This window comes from Eubalaena glacialis, chromosome 17, assembly GCF_028564815.1.
Source record: "Eubalaena glacialis isolate mEubGla1 chromosome 17, mEubGla1.1.hap2.+ XY, whole genome shotgun sequence".
Classification (NCBI taxonomy): Eukaryota; Metazoa; Chordata; class Mammalia; order Artiodactyla; family Balaenidae; genus Eubalaena; species Eubalaena glacialis.
Window position 1 is genome coordinate 688,199 of NC_083732.1, and position 20,045 is coordinate 708,243.

Here is a 20,045-nt window from a genome sequence, read left to right on the forward strand (position 1 = left end):
GTCTTGCTGCCCTAATACGCTGTCGGCTCCATGAGGGCTGGGGCTGGGACTGTCAGTGTGAGATCCCATGGCCTAGCACAGTTCCTAGCTCGTGCTTGATGTTTAGTTTTGGTTATTGGAAATAAATAAAATCACAGAATTAGAACAATAAAACGAACCACATTTTTCTTAGTGGAGGCATTTAACGTTTTTTCCCTGATTGCTCTTTCATCACAGCCGATGTTGTTCTCCCCTCTGCCCTCCTGTCCTTGAAGTCTGTGCTTAAACCCCTCCCTTGGTCTTCATCGCCGCAGGTGAAGTCTGAATTTGCAAGCACACCTGTCCTTCCAGGCAGTTTCTGGCTCTTTGCTCATTTATACTCAACTGCTATCCCCAAACATTGCCTACCATTCTTTCTCTCCTTGTTTGGGTACTGTTTCTCCTTTTCTTTTTAGATGAAAGATTTTTAAACACCAGAAAAATGCATGAATGCACATTCACCCACCCCCAGCTCTCTCAAACGCTAATAAATTATTCTTGCTTCAGGTTTTTTGTTTTTTGAAGAAACGAAACATTACCAGGACCCTTCCAAATACTAGGCCCCTTCCTCTTTGCCCAGAGGTGATCACTATCCTGATTAAGGAGTATATTCCACAAACATTTTTATACTTTTGCTAGATGTGTATGTACTCAGGAAGAGTATAGTAAAGGTCTGTTGATATATAGCTTTTTTTTTTTTTGGTTTATTTTTTCTTTTAAATTATGGTAAAGTGTTTGTAACGTACAATTTACTGTCTTAACTGTCTCTGTACAGTTCAGCAATATCATGTATTCACTTTGTTGTGCAGCCAATCTCCAGATCCTTTTCACCTTGTAAAACTGCAACTGTACACTTACTAAACAACATGTTTGTAAAATTTTAGCATTGATTGATACTTGTAGCTCTAATTCTTTCATTTTAATTGCAACAGTATTTTGTCATGGATTATACCATGTGATGCTTAGGTTGTTTCTAAATTTTCACGATTAGAAATCATGGTAAGTGAGCATTCCTACCTTCCTCCAACCCTTTGCCAGCATCTCCGTGAATGTTACCAGTTTCCTCCCAGAGTTGTACCAGTTTATGCCAACCTCAGCAGTGAATGAGCCTCCATCTCTACATTTTTGTCAAACCAAGTATTGCCAGACTTAATATTTGTCAGTCTGGTGGAGAGTCATTATGGTTTAATTCATGTTTCCCCTGATTACTGTTGAGGTTGAGAACCCTTTTTATATGTTTATTGTACATCCGTTTCCATTTCTGTGAACCTCCTTATTCACTATTTTCTTTTCCTTGTTGAATCATAGGATGAATTCTTCGTATATTTTGGAGGCTGACATTTTTTGTTACTCATGTAACATGTTACTACATGTTACTCATAACAGTTTGTGGCTCTTTTGTCAAGTTGGTTTTTAAATTTTAGTCAAGTTTATCAATCTTTTGGTTTGTGCTTTTTTTTTTTTTTAAAGAAATCCTTTCTTATATCCCAAGGTCGGAGGATATCATATATTTTCCTGAAGTCTATGTTTTGCTCTTCACATTTAGGCATTTAATATGCCTAGGATTGATTTTCATGTATGCTGTGAGATAGGGATCTAATTTATTTTTCCATGTGGATAAAATTTTCTAACATCATTTACTGAACAGTCCAGTCCATTCTTTCCCTATTTTTTTGTTTTGAAATAATTTCAGATTTACAGAACAGTTACATGAACAGTATGAGGAAATCCTACCCCATGCTAATATTTAAGATTTTTGCATGTGCTTGCGTGTGTACTCTTTCTTTCCCTCTTTCCCTCCGTCCACACAGACATACTTTTTTTTAATGAACCATTTGAGAATAAGTTATAGACATGTCCCTCTTCACTGCTAAATACTTCACTGTGTATGTACTGAAAGCCGGGACGTTCTCTTGCTCGGCAATATAATTATCAAAATCAAGAAATTAACTTTGATACCGAACTTTTATCTCTGGGCCCTGTTCAGACTGCCAGTTTTCCACTAATGTTCTTTAAAGCAAAATAATAACATATATTTTTCTGGTACATGATTCAAGATTGGTCCTCTTTTAGTGTGGATTCCTGCTGACTCTTTCTTTTTTTTTTTGATGTGGACCATTTTTTAAAGTTTTTATTGAATTTTTTGCAGTATTGCTTCTGTTTTATGTTTTGGTTTTTTGGCCGCAAGGCGTGTGGGATCCTAGCTCCAACCAGGGACCGAACCCGCACCCCCTGCTTTGGAAGGCGAAGTTTCAACCTCTGGATTGCCAGGAAAGTCCCCCTGCTGACTCTTAATGCTGCCCTTATTACATATCCTGTTTTCATACATGCATGTATCTGTTTTGGGGCTTTCTTTTTCATTAGTCTGTTTGTCGATTCTTGCACTGACTTCACATTATCTTAATTACTTTCTTTGGCTGATGGGGAAGTCTTAACATCTAGGGAAGTTATCCCCTCTGTTTTCCTTTTCTTTAAAAGTTTTCTCCAAACTCCTGCCCCTTAAGTTTTCCATAAGAATATTAGGACTCTTTGTCCTGTTCCAAGAACAATGCTATTGGAATTTCAGTTTAAATTGTAAGAATCTGTGGATTAGTTTGAGGAGAACTTATGTATTTGCAGTGAGTTTCTCATGTAGGCAGATTGCTCTGTTTATTCAGTTTTTTGACATTCTTTGCTTATGTTTTTTAATTTTCTCCACTAATGTCCTGAATATTTTCACCTACTCTCCCCCTGAATGGTTTCTTTTATGTTGTACCTGGAGAGTTTCTTCTTCAAGGAGACCTTCCTTGTCCGTTCTTTGGGGTTGGTTGTCCTTCCTAGGTGTCCCCAGAGGATGTTTTACTTTGTGTTGTGCTATCTCTTTAACTGTCCTCCTGTCATAGACTGTAAACTTCTTGAGGGCAAACAAGGGTTTTAGTCCTCCTGGTATCAAGTGCCTAGCATAGTAACTACATCCAGTAGTCAGAGGTTTATTGAGTGAAGGGATGAGTTAATGTAGAAGTAATGGATATGATCAAATACAGGTTTCCCAGTGCTTTGCTGCCTAATGCATGTTCCGCTACATGTGGTGTTTTCCGAATTTTGTTTCATCCCATTAAGGAAGAAAAGAATGTTAAAACCAAACAAATATTTGAGTCTTAAATTTCTGAAAAATTAGAAAATATTATTCACAGAGAGCTTTTATAAATGCTTCTGTTACTATATAATTTTAAGCAATGCAAAATCAGAAGGTAAGTCCCTGTTTCTTAGACTTGAATTTTAAAACTTTCTGTATGTTTTTGTTTATATAGTGAATTTCAACAATGTGTATGTTTTGAAAAATACGTGTTTTAAGTCATACACATTCTGAAGTTTCCCTGCTTTCCTTTTTACTTTCTGAAGTATGCAGTGTACAGTAATGGAAGGAGTTGTACTCATGCTGAGAAATGTGAATTTCACTTTTGACTCAGCTACTGGCTTGCCATGATCTTGAGTGAGTTACTTCATGTCTTTGATCTTTGTGAAAATGTGGATATATCTGCCCCTCACACCTCAAAAGATATTTCCCTTATTCAGATAGATGACTGTATGGGAAAGTACTTTGAAAAATATAAAATGACAGTTATATTATTTCCCTGGGTAGGGAAATATTTTGCTTCGCGCACACCCAGGTGTGTGATACATGGAAAGGCTCTTTTTACGAGCGTTCGGAGCAGGATTTATTTTTGGCAGTTGCCCCCACAGCTGGTCATGATGTGTTCCTCTTCCCATCAGATTTGCAGGGCCAGGGATGTGCGTGCCATCTGGGACTGAGGGGAGGGAGTGAGAGTAATGGCGGGCAGCTTGGGCTTTGGGACTTGTTTCCTCCTCGCCTCCCCCACTAGCTCGCCATGTTGTTAGGGTGGACCTTGCAAAATTACTTTCTGTTGATCACAGAGATGCCTGAACATCAGCAGTTCCACTCATGTGGCCCAACCTAGTAGTTTAAGCCTTAATTTTCTTACTTAGTGAAATGGTGATGTTAAAACAATATAAGGTAAAATTTAATGCTTCTGCCTCCTCTGAGCAGAGGAGGTGCTCAATAAATATGTCCATTTTAACTAAGTCAGCCTGCTGGGAGTTTGTGGGGACTCCGAACTCCCAGAGTGGGATGGGAAGCAAGCACTCAGATTACAAGTGGGACTGTTCAGGAGTTCCATTGTAGCAGCGTGCCCCCTCAGGTGTGTCGAAGGGTGACAGAAGCCCAAGCGCCTAAGAGAACTCTGCAGGGGCAGTTACGCAGCCTGACCGGCCCGTAAGCTGGGCACCCCGACACTCCCTCCCCTAACCTACCACCACCACTCTGGGCGTGTAGTGCGGGGGAGCCGGCTGTTCATGAGGACCAGCTAAGTAGGGCTGGAAAGCAGATAAGATGGAAGAAATTCATTCTGTTTGTATGGGGGTTTTCCTTTCATTTCTGTAGGTGATGATGATTCACCTGGTCAAATAGTGTGAAAGGGTGTCCAGTGAAGTCCTGCCCACCCCGTTCCCCAACATGACTAATATTATTCACCAGGACATTTAAAAATGGTACTTGATTATGCTTCATATAGAAACATGTTTGTAAGTGAGGAAAAGAGCAAGTTACAAAATTATGAGTCGTGATATCATTTGGGAAAAAACACAGAAACCATATATTACTACACATGGAAAGTAATCTAAAAAGAAATACACTAAAATGTTCATAGTTATTTATTATTGGGTTTTCTACATCCCAGAGTGTAGAACTGGAATTCACCTGGCCCTCTTCAAAACTATACCACCTCATCTTTTTTTTTTCTTTTCTTTTCTTTTTTTTAGTGTTATCAGAGCTTTCTTAATTTAGATGGTTGGTTGCAAAGTGATGTTAAATTTGCTTTGCTGTCATTTCTTACGTTTGTGTGGATAGATTGACAGATTTATTACTATTTAAGGTTTTATTTGGGCTTTTTTCCTTATAACTGAAAAAGGTAAAAATATTTATGAGTTATAATTGGGAAATCCATGTTCCTAATAAACAGCATTTCAAGACTCATTCTAGTTTTTATTTGGCAGTGTTTATGCCTTTACTTTTGGTATTGTGGGAATTAAAGGTACATTATTAGGAATCTGATAGCCTTGAGATTAAAAACTGGAAGCATGTTTTCTAGGTTGTTTGCATTCAGCATTTTACTTTTGAATAATATTATTTTGGGTCTTACCTCTTATGAATGGAGGTTCATTGTAATGTAGTAAGGAGGAGACTAGATTAGTGGATGCCTGGAGACTTGGGTTTTTGACTTGGTTTGGTAACTAACTGGTAGTTAAGTGACTTTAGGATTATCACCTAACTTTTCCTGGTGAGAACTCTCTTTCCTCTAAAGCGTTAGGTTTTGGACCTGATGGTCTCTGAGGTTCTTCTGGATCTAAAAATTGACAGCATTTTAAAAGAGTTTCAGCTAGGAAAGGGTGGGTATATGGGCTGCTTTTTTTTCTTTTAATGAAGATCCTAGACTAAGGGATTAAAGTATTTAAAACTATTAAACAACAACAGTAATAGCAACAGCATGCACACATACACACACATAGGAAAAAGGCACTCTGAACTAATAGAAGAAGGCTCAGACATGGCAAGAGATCCAGAGGGCAGCTTATGTACACACTGCAACACTCACAGACCAACATCCCCATCTCGTGGTGTTTTCTCTTCACAGACATTAGTGGTTGGGTGAAATAAAACCGGAGTACTCTAGCCCTGAATTTAAAAATGTAGCTCACTGGTGTTTGTTTTGAGTCTTATACTTTAAAAACAAAATAATCTTAGCTGCTATAATCTTTTAAATGTTAACATTGCCAATAATTGATCCATTAATCTTAGAACTATTTCCCCAAAATGCAGCATAGAAATGGTGAAAAGTTTAGCAGTCACTAGGTTTATCGCTTTTATGGCACTTATGTAAAAAGAAACATTACTTTTACATTGTTTACTTTGTAGTTTTGGACGCTCATAAAGCTCACCTGACTGAATTGTTTATAAAAAGGAGGCAACAAAATTCAACACAAATTTAGAATTTTTCTTGGGGAATGACTTCATAATGGTAAGAGTAATCAAGGTCCTTTTAGAAGCCTTTAAAAAGCAAGTCAGTAGCAATAGATGGTGGAGATTCTGACTGTGCAGCTGCAGGGAATAGCAGTTGTCCCAGCGTTATGTGCCTAGAAACTTACAGCTCAGGGGGCTGTTTCGGGGGGGGCCAACCTTCAGGACTGTACAGAGAGCTTGAACTCTCCCAAAACGTAGATGGAGGTGAATGGAAGTTTTTTGTAATTTTACTTAATATGGACACTAAAACGGTCATAGTCAACATTTATTCTGTTTAAGATAGATTACCTTGTTTAATTTTCACAGTGGTTCTTTGGAGCAGAAGCCACCGTGGTCTCACTTTTATAGATGAGAAAACGGGGCCGGGGCCCCTGTCTCGGAGGCAGCAGCACTGGGAGCTGGCCTCGGGCGGCGCCCGCGATGCTGCCAGGATGGCTCGCTGTATAACCCAACGGTTAGGAGAGTGACTTTGGTCTAGAAACTGGGTTTTAATACTGGATCTGCCGCTTGTAACTGTGTGACCTTGGGTAGGTCACTTAACTCTTTCAAACTTCAGTTTCTATAACTGTAAAATGAGTGCTTTTAGGATCAAGTGGGATAATTTATTTAAAATCACACACAGTGTACCCTAAACAAATGGTTATTACTAGTTATTGTAGTTGTAATAATGAGTACTCTTGTTTTTGTGAATTATAACAGCTCCATGTTTCTGTGGCCCAAGATTTTCAAGCCTTTTTTATGAAGCACAGCACATAAAGTGGCTAGTTTTTTTTTTTTTTATAATTTATTTTATTTTTGGCTACGTTGGGTCTTCATTGCGGTGCGCAGGCTTCTCATTGCGGTGGCTTCTCTTGTTGCGGAGCACGGGCTCTAGGTGCACAGGCTTCAGTAGCTGTGGCGCACGGGCTTAGCTGCTCCGCGGCATGTGGGATCTTCCCAGACCAGGGATCGAACCCGTGTCCCCTGCATTGGCAGGCGGATTCTTAACCACTGCACCACCAGGGAAGCCCCATGGCTAGTGTTTTTAAGTTGCAGTACTTATTGGCTTTCCATTGTTTGTCCAGACACATTACTACAGATTAGTAACTGAAAGAGATGTTTTAGTTTCAGCAAGAGAGATAAGTCATACAAAATGACAGTCGCTTTAAAAGAGACGTCACTTTTTTTCCTGCCTCATGATTGTGTGTGTGCTTGCATGTGAGAGGGAGGGAGGGAGGGAGAGAGGCGGTGCTCCAGAGCCAGAAGGAGAGGGTCCTGATTTTTTTCAAGACTTGTGCAGTGGGGCTGGAGGGTGTTTCATGCTAGATGCTGTTGAGAACACGGAAAACCACAGGGTCCATCCTCTGGAGAGGCCAGGCCAGTGATCCTAGGACAGGTTGTGATAAAGTGCACAGATCGTGGTTGGTTCCAGGGGTTGGAGGTCAGAATGGTGGCAAAGACCAGGTTCAGTGAGAATGAGGGAGTAGGGACTGTGAAAGGCTGAGGGTTCTAGGCAGAGAGGAACATTTCTGTGTTAAGATTTTAGAAGTAAGTAGAATGAGGAGGTCTAAAGAAGTGGGGGTGTGAGAAAGGCTGTTGGATTGTGAAACTGTTGCTGCGTTGGGCCCAGAGGAGAAGGACGTGTCTTAGGAAACATCCACCAGGAGGCTGGCTCTCCAGCCTCCAACCCGCTGACAGGGGAGACGGGGCCCCCTGGTTATTAGGCAGCCAGCAGACTGGCTCAGGACCGAGGGTGGGGTCAGGATTCTCAAAAATAGTACCTCTTAGTGCGTTTTTACAGATGGAACATAATTCTCTTCTTTAAGATTACTGGAGAGTATATGCTAATGAAATGGAGCTTTTATGGACTTTCTGGTCACGCCTGTTTATTCGATGTAGTGTTCTTGGCTGAGGAACAGGAATCTCAATTATGGAAAAATAATCACTTACGATGATTCCCTTATGATTGATTTATGTCAGTGTAAAATTGATTGATTAGGAATTTATATACATGTTCTGTACTGCTGTTAATGTTTGGAACAGCGCTTTCTTTAGCGTTTTCATTTTGAAGGGTTTTTAGATTCAGCATTTTTGGGGGCAGAATGCTTTTTAAAGGGAATTTTGTCTTTTTGGGAAATAATTTTTAAAGGTTAATTTGGGAAAAGCTGAATTTGAATATGTGTAGCCCTTATAATTGTGAGCTTTTTACATTTACATTGACATTCTTTTGTATAGGCGTTAAAGTTCCTCGTAATTTTCGCTTGTTGGAAGAACTTGAAGAAGGACAAAAAGGAGTAGGCGATGGTACGGTTAGCTGGGGCCTTGAAGATGATGAAGATATGACACTTACAAGGTGGACAGGCATGATTATTGGGCCACCAAGGGTCAGTGCTATAAATTACATATTTTTTTCTATTAATATTTATTGTCACTTTAGAGTAAGCATTTTATTTTATAATATTGATATTAAAATAAATAATTATGGTAACTTTAACTGAAACACTTCCTCACTTTTTACTTATTTTGTATACATTTATTGATGCTTGATTTTCTGGAGGATTGGGGGGAAAAGACTGATACGATCATTGCTGCCAAAGTGTTTGCAGTTGAGTAGAGGAGAAGAAATGAACACAAATGATAGATTCTGAATATGGCAGAGAAAGTTCACTGCGGGACTTTAGAATATGTTTCTTCTAGCTGGAATAATTGAGGAAGGCTGAACAGTGGAGGAAGTTGCCTTTGGAATGAGCCTTAAAGGACTGGCTGGTAGGATTTCAGAAGGTGGTGATGGGGATGGAGAACATTCCAGATAGAGAGGAGAAAAGGTGAGGAAACGGAGGGGTATTTGGGAAGAGCAAACAGTGTGTTTTGATGTAACATGTTACTAACCCGCTGTGTGTGTCATCAGGGTTTCTAAATTGGTTTGTGTTGAGTGCACATTGCTGTTGGCCAATGACAGTTGACACGCCATGGAAATGTTCTGGCCTCCATGTTTTCATCTATAAAATATGTAGACAAGACTGATTCTTGCATATTTTCTAGCATTGCTGGCAACAGACCTGTTGTTTTATTCTTAGGTCTTTCTCAAGTTTATGACTTTCTATTTTTACTCAAAATCTTTTTCAGACTGGGAAATTTTTTTTCTGCGTTGCATTCCTTACTCAAAGGCACCATTTACTGCGCACCCTGCAGTGACTCTTGGAAATATGTATTGTATGTTTTTTGACTTGTTGGAAAGAACACAAATATGAAATTTTTTTTAGTCTTTGGTTTTGTATACTGTTTGCTGCCTGTGATGGGAGCATTTCAACTGTTTTGCTGTTGGGTAGAGTTTAGATTTCCTCTTGATTTTTTATAAAAGAAAAATGGTCAGGTAATTAGCAATGTTAACTTTAGAGAATGAATTAATGTATGTTTTGCATTTTCTGGTATTCCTTTGCAGAATTCGTGCACTCTGCTAAACTAACAAGTTCCCTCTTTCCTCCAGTGCTCTGATTTTTCCATAAGACATGTGAGGAAGGAAATAAAATCCTGATGGTTAGAATTCTTGATGTTTTGTAACTTGGTATTTGTAATGAAAACCTTGATTTTCACTGCCTGTGAACAGTATCACCATGGTCTTTTTGGTAAAAGTAAGTGCTTATAATTTATGAGCATTCTTATCTAATGAGCAGCTTGCAGATTGGACAGTCTGAACTGGGTGGAGGATACATGCGAAATTATTTACATTTGGATTTTCTCTGGTCGCTATACCTCTAAGAGACTTGAAACTTGAAGAGTGTTTTGGAGTTTGTGCATGAGACCCTCCATGATTTTGTGGGCTGCCCTGTAACCTAGTTCACAAGTCTCTCTCACCCGGTTGGGGTCATCAGCAGGACCCCCAAACTAGCTGTTTCCTGGTGTCGCTGAACCACAGGAAGCTCGCTGGGTTGCTGTGCCCAGTGGGAGCCAGGGCTGCTGTAGGGTCGGATGGGGCTAGGCCTGCTGGCAGGGGGCGCAGAGACAGGATGCTGCCCCCTGCCGCTTTCTGTGGGCGGGGGGGTGTTGTCTTGGAGCCCCTTCCCCTTCCTGTGGAGCAGGAGGCACCCCTGAGAGGCCCTGTCATTCCAGCCAGGCTTCCCCGCCTCGCTGAGGCCTGGGGTGCTGGCTGAAAGGGGGTGGTCCCAGCACTCATTCAGCTGCTCAGCTGCCTTTTAATAAAACCTGCAGGGGCGGCATCTCGGCTTAGTTGGTTTTTCTTTGGAAGGTGCCAGATTCAGAACAATTTTGTCCCCAGCTTTAGGGTAATAGGAGAATTCCTGCCTTAACATTCTGTTACTTGGTTAGTTGTTTCTCGGTTTTTTATATGTTTTTTATATGTTACTAAGATCCCTGGTTTGTTATGTTTTTCCACTATTTATTTGGATTTATATAATTAGCAATTTTGTTTTTCCATATATGTTTGTATATTAAATTTTCTGAAGCAGTGTTTTTTTAGCATTAGATGTTTAGTAACGTTTCCAAGTTTCCTTGTATGTATACTTACTTTAGAAGTTTTGAGAATTAAATGAATTAATAATTAGACAATAAGAGAGTATCTGTAGTACATAATTAATAAACATTAGTTGCTTTTACTACTCTCTTTTCTTTCACTCTTTTGTCAGACAACAGAAAGACTTGGCTGTTAATTTAAAATCCAGGGGTGATGAAATTAATCCAAGGTACCAAAAGTTAGGATGTTTAATCATTGTAGGCTAGCTTAGATTGAGGTATAATTTGCATATAGTGAAATGCATAGATATTACCATGATTTTCGACAAATGGAACTTGTTACCCGCACCCATGTCGAGATACAGAACATGTCTGTGCCCCCAGAAATTCCCTGTGCCCCTCCCCATCCCCACCCTGCCCCAGTCACTACTCCCTACACCCTAGAGTAGTCTTGTGTGTTGTAGGACTTTGTGCAAGTGGAGTCGTGCAGTGTGTGTGCTTAGAGGCCCGCTTCTTTTGACTTGGCATTTAATGTCTCGGGATCAGCTGTGTTGTTCCATGAAGTGGGTAGTGGTGTGTTTCACAGAGATGCCACAATGTGCTTATCGCTTCTCCTGATCGTAGTACTCCCTGGCCATTACAAGTAAAGCTGCTATGATTACAAGTCTTCTTATGAACATAGGTTTGTTTCCATTTCTCTTGGATAAAATGCCTAGGAATGGAATTCCTACGTGGTAGGGGAGGTGTGTGCTTATTTATCTTCATAAGAAAATGCCATATTGTTTCCAAAATGGTTATACCATTCTCTACAACCAGCAAAGTATGAGAGTTCTAGTTGTTTCCATGTACTTTGAGTATTTTTAACAGTATGGAATTTCTCAGGGGCTATTTAAGAAAAATTTTTTTTTCCTTTTCTTTTTTTATTGGAGTCTAGTTGATTTACAATGTTGTGTTAGTTTCAGGTGCACAGCAAAGTGGTTCAGTGATACAGACATATGTATCTATTTTTTTTCAGATTCTTTTACCTTGTAGGTTATTACAAAATATTGAGTATCATTTTCCCTGTGCTCTACAATAGGTCCTTGTTGGTTATCTATTTTATGTATACTAGTGTGTATCTGTTAACCCCAAACTCCTAATTTACCCCTCCCCCTCCCACTTTCCCCTTTGGTGACCATAAGTTTGCTTTTTATGTCTGTGAGTCTGTTTCTGTTTTGTATATAAGTTCATTTGTATCATTTTTTAAAAATTATTATTATTTTTAACACAAGTTTTCTAGAGAGACTGATGTGCATGTGATTGGAGAACAACAGACCAGATGATTTCCTTGACCTTTAGTCCTGTTTAAACCTCTGCAGGTCCTGGGCATATTATTAATATATGTTTGCTGTTAAACTTGGATGAGTTTTATCCAGCTGTTTCTTTTTTAAAATATTGAAATATTTAATAATATATGTATAAGATTGTTGTATACATCTTAAATTACGGTAGTTTAATAACCCAGACCTGACCTCCACTTGGGAGAACTCTTACTTAAGGGAGAGGAAGCTGTGGATCAGTTGGGGTAAGTGAAATCTATAGATGGTTAACTTCTTTTTTCCCATGTTTATACAGGAATCAACAGGTATTAAATTGTCACTTCCATTTATTTTTTTACTTTCTTGTTTTCATTGCACACTAATAAGTTTACCGAGTGAACAGAAGCCATAAGGATAAAGAAGAGTTAATTATAGGCATAAAAGTAAGCCTTGAAAAATCTAGAAGCGTTAAGTCTGGTAGCTTTAAAATGGCTGTTTTATAATATGGTAATGTTCAACTTCTCGATTAAGAAACCCTGTTTTTAAATGATGTGGAAAAATAAAAGTTGGCTACTGTATCTCTGAATTTAGATAATGGAATTTAATGGACCACAAAATTAATGAAGTAATAATGTAAATGTAACTAGTAAGAGGCATGAATTAATTGCTCTAGTGCTGGACAATGGTATAATATGGCGTTTTATACCAGAAGATATATTGATTGCTGTATAAATGGGGTAACCATATAATTTATTGTCCAGCCAGACCCTTTTGAGAATGAAATGAAGTATTATTAATAATTAATACAGGGAGCAGTAAGAATAAATAGAATTGTCCTGGAAAAATGGGAACCTTTATATATGTGTGACACAGGTCAAGCCACAATATGGACTTTTTAGTAAAATCTGAATTTAAGTGGTCTGTTTTTTCCTTTTAATTTGTTACAGGCATTGTCTGTACTACAAAAGCAAGTTCTGATCATTTTGATATTACTTTGTAGAATTATTTAATTTTATAAAATCTCTACTTTTAAGTGTGCATGCTGCATTTTTTCTAACCATATAGATCAAATAAATTTGTAGAAAAGTAAATTCTTGATCATACAAGTGGTAATATTAAGTACATTTATATTGTACTTTCTCTCGATTAGCACTTGAATATTATTATTATTATTTTTGCCTTCCAGACAAATTATGAAAACAGAATATATAGCCTGAAAGTAGAATGTGGACCTAAATACCCAGAAGCACCTCCATCAGTTAGATTTGTAACCAAAATTAATATGAATGGAATAAATAATTCCAGTGGAATGGTAAGTTAAAGTAGTCATTTTATTCTTACATAACCTATAAATATATAGTCAGGAGAATGTTAAAACAACAACAACAAAAGCACCTTTGTTTAGCGGAAAGTCTAAAACAGTTTATCTCATGTTGTTTTTCTCTTTTGAATGGACCTTTCCTTAAGAACCTTTATGTACTAGCCTAGATAGAGGTGAGGGTTTTATTAATTGCTTCAGTAGTCATATTTCAGCTGAATCCTTACTTGGTGATAAGATAGTCATTATTTCTCTTTGAATGTTATTTTTCTTTAGGGTTAAGGTACATTGGTGAGATTAAAAGGATGAATATGTATGAAGAGGAGGTTTTTCTCTGAGGAGCAAGTATGCCTGTACGGGAACAGACAGTCGTGGTTGAGCATGGTTGTTTAAAGCAGATAAATCAAAATGATGTGCTCTACCTGACTCACAGAAGGAAGTGAGCGGAAATAATTTCCAGTGCGAGTCTTAGGTTCATACGAGTATTAGAACTTGAAGTGCAGGTTCTTGAGGTGCCGTGTTGCGAGCTTGCTCACATGCAGAATACGTGTTAGAAGCATGGTAATGTGATGATAGTAGCAGGAACCTCATCTGTCATAGGAGCAGGACGTTACCTGAACTTCTGTGTGCGCCTATCATCCCGTCCCTGTGTCCCAGCAATGGTAATTAACATCCGGAGCATTTCTTTTATATTCTCTCTTATATTTTCTTTATGTATCACATCTATACAGCCTAGCCTTCCTTCCTCCCTCCCTCCCTCTTTCCTTCTCTTCCGTCCATCATCCATCCCAAACCATGAGTTTATACCATCATCTCCAGTTCTGTTCCAACACTGCAGGGCGTTTTCCAGATTTCATCCTTTCTATGCTTGTACTTCTTGCCTTCTGCGGTGAGAAACCTGCCTTCTGTTGCCCAGTGTGTTTACCTGCATGTGCTCAGTCCCCCTGTGTGAAAGCACGCTTCCAGCAGCAGGCTGGGTCCTGGACACACAGCTGGCCGTCCGGCCCCCACCCCACCCCACCCCAGGGCCCCAGGTGGGCTGGCTCCTCCCTGCTGGGTGCACCGGACAAAAGCATGACCCTGCCTGGAGGAGTGTTATTGGGCATCTCAGCCCTGGACCTGCTGGACCACTCCCATACCTCCCTGCGTGCGGTGCGCCAGCCGGTGCTGGGCCCTGAGAGTCGTCCCTGCCCTGCCTGCTAGGGCATCAGTCCATGGACATTTATTGTACAATGTGGTGATGCGTTCAGGTGTAATAATCATCTTATCTTGTGGTTTCTATCTTTACACGTGTTTCTTGTTTCTTTCCTACTTTTGAAATGGCTGTTCTCAATTCTTTTCATTGTTTCTGTTCTTCCAGTGGTTATTCTAGAAATTACAGCGTGCATACTTAACTATTTCTGTGTCAAGTAATATTAAGAGATGTGATGGAAGCAGGATTACGAAACAGTTTGAATTTACAGAATGGATATTGTTTAGGGAATTTCTTTTATGGCATACAACTTTGCCTTTATGAGGAAGATATTTTTGTGAAATTTCTTTACCAGGAATAGCTGTGCTTCACATCTGCTGGTTTGTTTTCACATTATAGACTCTGCAAATTAGGTAATTCATAGTGAGTTCTACATTGTTGTGGGAACTAGGAAATTCAGCATTAAATTTCAGACCTGCCTTACGAGCTTACCTGATCTCATTTTGGACATTATGCCTCCTTCTCTGCCTCTCCTCCTTAAACCCTCTACCATTAAGGTCTGTTAGTCTTTGTTGAAAATGTAACTCGAGTCCGATCTTACTTTTCTCCTTACGTTGCCACCGAGTGAATGTTGGCCATCATCTCTTGTCTGGGCCCTGCACAGCCTCTCTGATTCTCCTGCTATACCTCCCCCAATCTTTACAAAGCAGGCAGCAGAGGGATCTTTCTGAGGCACAGGTTGTGTCCTGTCGCTTCTGTGCTTTAAAATCCTGCAGTGGCTTCAGCCACACGTGCACACTCTCTACCCTGGCTCCCTGGGGGCTCACGGTGCTTGCTGCCCTGCACACCTTTCCTTTGGCCTCAAGACCGTTGCACTTTCTGTTCTTCCTGGGTGGACATCCTTACGGACTCTTCACTTCCCTGTGTTAAGTGTCACTCTCTGAGAGTTCTGTCCAGACTCCCAGTCTGAACTGTGTCTGTTTTGTTACTCTGCTACAGTCACTCTTTTATTCTTCCCCTTTGTAGCGGTTACTATAAATTGATTATCATTTTTCTCTTTGTTTTTGTTTTTGGCGTTTTTAAAAGAATTGTTTCTAACACACAGGCAGGTTTTAGAGAATGATGTAACCAACATCCTCCACTTACCCTCCTCAAATCTTAACATTTTTGTCTTATTTGTAACAGGTCTTTTTTTAAAGAAAGACTGCATTATACAGAGTTAACTTTGTCTGTGCCTTTCCCGGTTTCCCCTTCCTCTTTCCTCGGAGGTGGCTCCATCTCAGATTTGGCGTTTATCATTTTCATGCGTGGTTGTGCTTTTACTGTGCACGTTTGTGTATGCTTCTATGTTGTATCCCTTTTGTGTGGACTCATATGTCAGTGACTTTTGAACTTCATCCATGCTATGTCATGCAGATTAGATTGTTCCTTTTTATTGTGTAATATTCCATTTTTCGTTTGCTGGGGATTTAGGTTGTTTTCAGTTTTCACTGAAAAGATTGCTACAGTGAACATTCTTATGCAAGTATTCTTATACCCTAGAACACGCGTCTCAGGACTGGGGGGTTCGTGGGTTCCAGTAGGTTATGGATCAGTATTTTTATAAAGTGCAATGAAAGTGAATTACTAGCAAAATGAAATTAAGAAGAAAATCCAAGCTCAGATTTTTTAAGATAAAAGTTTCTCTGTCAGATTGCTGTAGAACTCTCTAAAGGCCACTCTGAATTTCTGTGTTTATCTTGTGGTGGACCAGTAAAAATCAGTGCAAGGCCTTGGGCTGTTCCGTGAAAGGTGCTTTCAGTGGCCCTGCTCTAGGGCGTTCACCTAAGAAGTAGGATGTCTGCTGAGGTGGGGTCTGGGTGGGGCTTGTCTTCAGCTTGACTGACTTCTGCCCGGGCTCTCCCAGGGTTGTCCATGTCTGTCCTGCTCACTGTGTGTACGTGCCTGTGACTGTCCATCCCCACCAACGCTTCATATAGTCAGGCTGGAGTGGGGACCTGGAAGCAGAGAAATTAAGTCCTGGTTTAATTATTGGAGCGTAGGTGTGTGTATAGAGTGACTGGATTAGGCATCAGGTTTTCTTTTGATTGATATTCATTGTGGTTTGATTTGCATTCCCCTAGTTAGGCACCTTTTCACCTGCTTATTGGCCATTTTTTTTTACCTTCTTTGGAGAAATGTCTATTCAGAACCGTCTAAAACGACAAGGATTTATTGTCTCACAGTCTTTGTGGGCTGGGACTATGGCCCAGGGCCTCTCACAGGGCTGCAGCCCACATGCCAGCCTGTGCTGTGGTCTCTGCTGAAAGCTCGACTGAGGAAGGATGCAGCTCCAGCCTCACTCACGTACGTGTTGTCAGTAGTCAGTTCTCAGTCAGGCTTCAGTTCCTAATTATACACTATAGCCAGAGGCCACAGAGCAGTTCACAGCACGGCAGCTGGCTTCCATCTGCAAAGCAGGGGAGTGAAAGCAAGAAAGAGGATGGAAGCTGGAGTATTTTTGTATCTTAACGTCAGAAGTCATACCCCAGCGTTCTGTCCAGCCCACACTCCAGGGAGGGGTCACATAGGACGTGAATGTCAGGAGTTGAAGATCTTCGGGAACCATCACAAAAGCTGCTGTCTTAGTTTGGCTGCTGTCACAAAAATACCATAAACCGGGGGTGGTTTGGACAGCAGAGATTATTTCTCACAGGCTGGAGGCTGGGAAGTCTGAGATCAGGGTGCCCACGCGGTCGGCTTCTAGTGAGGACCCTCATTCTGGGCTGCAGCTGACTGACTTCTTGCTGGGTCTTCACAGGGAGGACAGAGCAAGTTCCAGTCTCGTTCTCTCCTAATCCCATCTTGGTGGCTCCACCCTTGGGTCATCACCTAAACCTATTGATAATTACTTCCCAAGGTCCTCAACTCCTAGTACCTTTCCGTGGTGGTTAGGGTTTCAGCGCATGAGTTTTGGGGGACACAAACATGCAGTCCATAACAGCTGTCTACCACGATCCACTTTGCCCACATTTTAATTGAGATATTTAGCCTTTATTATTAAGTTCTAAGAGTTCTTAATTTACTGAACAAGAGCCCCTTGTCAGGTATATGATTTGCATGAATTTTGTTTCATTCTGTGGGTTGTCTCTTTGCTTTCTTGATGTTTTCAACACAAAAATTAAAAAATTTTATGTAGCCAATTTATCTACTTTTTCTTTTGTTGAAAGTATTTAGTTGTTACATCTAAGAAACCATTGTCAAATCCCACGTCACAGAGATTTACTCCTGTTTTTTTCTAAGAGTTTTATTGTTTCAGCTGTTAATTTAGGTCTTTGATCCATTTTGAGTTAAGGGTCCACCTTCATTCCTTTGCACGTGAATGTCCAGTTGTCCCAACACCATCTATTGAAGAGACTGTCCTTTCCCCATAGTTGACACCCTTGTCAGAGATCTTTTGACTGTACGTGCATGGATTTACTTCTGGGTTCTCAGTTGTATTCCATTCCATTGATCTGGGTTCTCAGTTGTATTCCATTCCATTGATCTGTATGTCCATCCTTGTGTGAGCCCCACCCTTTGTTTTTGTTTTGTTTGTTTGTTTTGGCCACCTGCGCGGCATGTGGGATCTTAGTTCACCGACCAGGGCTCGAACCCGTGCCCCCTGCAATGGAAGTGCAGTGTTTTAACCACTGGACCGCCAGGGAAGTCCCACACCCTTCTTGATTACTGTAGCTTTGTAGTAAGTGTTCTTTTTCATATTGTTTCGGCTATTCTGGGTTCCTTGCATTTCCATATGAATTAAAGGATCAGGTTGTCCAGCTGTGCAAAAAAGGAAAGAAAAAACAGGGCAGTTGAAATTTTCATAGGGATTGTGTGAAATCTGTAGATCAATTTGAGGAGTATTGTCAGCTTAACGACATTAAGTCTTCTGATCCATGTACATGGGATGTCTTTGTCAACAGTTTTTTTATAGTATTCAGTGTACATGGCCTACACTTCTGTTTCTTATCCTATTGTAAATGGCATTGTTTCCTTGAGTTGATTTTCAGATCATTCATTGCAAGCACACAGACGAGGTTTTGTTTGTGGATCCTGTACCCTGCAGCCTTGCTCTACTTGTTTATTCCCTCCAGCAATTCCTTTAATGGCTGCCTTAGGATCTGTGTACAAGGCCATGGCATCTGCGCATAGAGATGGTTTCACTTCTTTCTTTTCAAAACCTTTAATTTCATCTTCTTGCCTAGTTGCCTGGCCAGAGCCTCCAGTTCAGTGTTGAGTAGCAGTGATGGCAGCAGATGTCCTTGTCTTGTCTTATCTCAGGAGGAAAGCTTTCGGTCCTTCACCATTGAGTGTGCTGTTAGCTGTATATTTTTTGTAGGTGCTCTTTATTGGGTTGATATACCTAGTTTGTTGAGTGTTTTTATCATGAAAGGTTGTTGGATTTTGTCAAAGCTTTTTTGTGTCTGTTGAGATAATCATGGTTTTTTGCTCTCTGTTCTGTTAATATGGTGTATTACATTGATTGATTTTTATATATTGAACCAACCTTGCCCTTCTGGGATAAATCCCACTTGGTTATGGTGCATAATCAAATTCTTTATATGTTGCTCAGGGTCAGCCATAGGTGAGAGTATATGGCCTTCTCAGGTCTTTTGAGCCTGTACAGCCCTGCACATGTGTGTCTTCTAGATTCACAGGCGTGTGTTGGAACTTTTCAAAGCCTCACTGGACATCTCATTTCCCACCTTTCCTGTGAAGTATTTGGTCACCTTCCTGCTTTCCTCTTACCACCTCCTCACCTAGCAGAGGTGTTAAACAGTTTAAACAATTTCTTTAATTTAAAAAAATTTTTATTTTGTATTGAAGTATATAGTCGATTTACAGTATTATATTTGTTTCATATGTACAACATAGTGATTCAGTATTTTTATAAATTATACTACATTTAAAGTTATTACAATATAATGGTTATCTTTCCCTGTGTTGTACAGTACATCCTTGTTGCTTATTTTGTACATAGTAGTTTGTGTCTCCGAGGTGTCACACAATTGACACTGGTTATTTTTGGCAAACACCAGGTGGAGGGGTGGGCCGGGGACTAGGTGGTCCTCCGTGGGTGAGTTCTGAGGTCAGACAAAGAGAAACCCTGCGGGAGGGGTTTTCCAGGGAACTGCCACGCAGGCCGAGAGATGGCAGGTACCTGGGGGTGAGGCTTTGAAGGAGCTCCAGCCCCATCCTGCCAGTTTCCTGCAGCGGAAGATGAATTTAGCACAGTGCGGAGAACACACGGGAGAGAGAGATCCGAAAGCAGAGGTCAGGGTTCGCAGTTCTTTCCTTAATCCTGGTGGAGGTCATTGCCCAGACTTTGGGTCGTGGCATTGGAAATGGAGAGAAACCTCTGACCTTATCAAGAAGGAATTGGTGAATATGTTTATGTGTAGTTATTTTATATAACATTTGTTTATTTCTGATGACCGAAGTTCACTACACGTTTACAGAAAAGCACCACACAGAAAGGACACAAATTTTTAGGAAACACCTGTTGAAGAAGGAATATTATCCCTAAGTATTATATGAACCAGTAGTTTCATAATGTTCGCTTTGTGAAAATAGAGCCAGGCTATGAATTTTTCAAAGCACTTCTTATCAAAGTGTGTCTAGTAAATTGGTGCCAGACCCCTTTAAACTTGGTAGTTAATTTTACTCTTTTCC

The 20,045-nt window shown here is 40.2% G+C and overlaps 1 protein-coding gene across 1 annotated transcript in view; it reads left to right on the top strand.

The window, feature by feature from the left end:
- Positions 1 to 20,045, top strand: part of UBE2V2 (ubiquitin conjugating enzyme E2 V2) — a 33,252-nt gene that overhangs the window by 8,646 nt on the left and 4,561 nt on the right. Inside the window, exons 2-3 of the mRNA XM_061171701.1 lie at positions 8,309 to 8,457; positions 13,028 to 13,153. Of these exons, the coding sequence (XP_061027684.1) occupies positions 8,309 to 8,457; positions 13,028 to 13,153 (275 nt within the window). The remainder of the gene's footprint in view (positions 1 to 8,308; positions 8,458 to 13,027; positions 13,154 to 20,045) is intronic.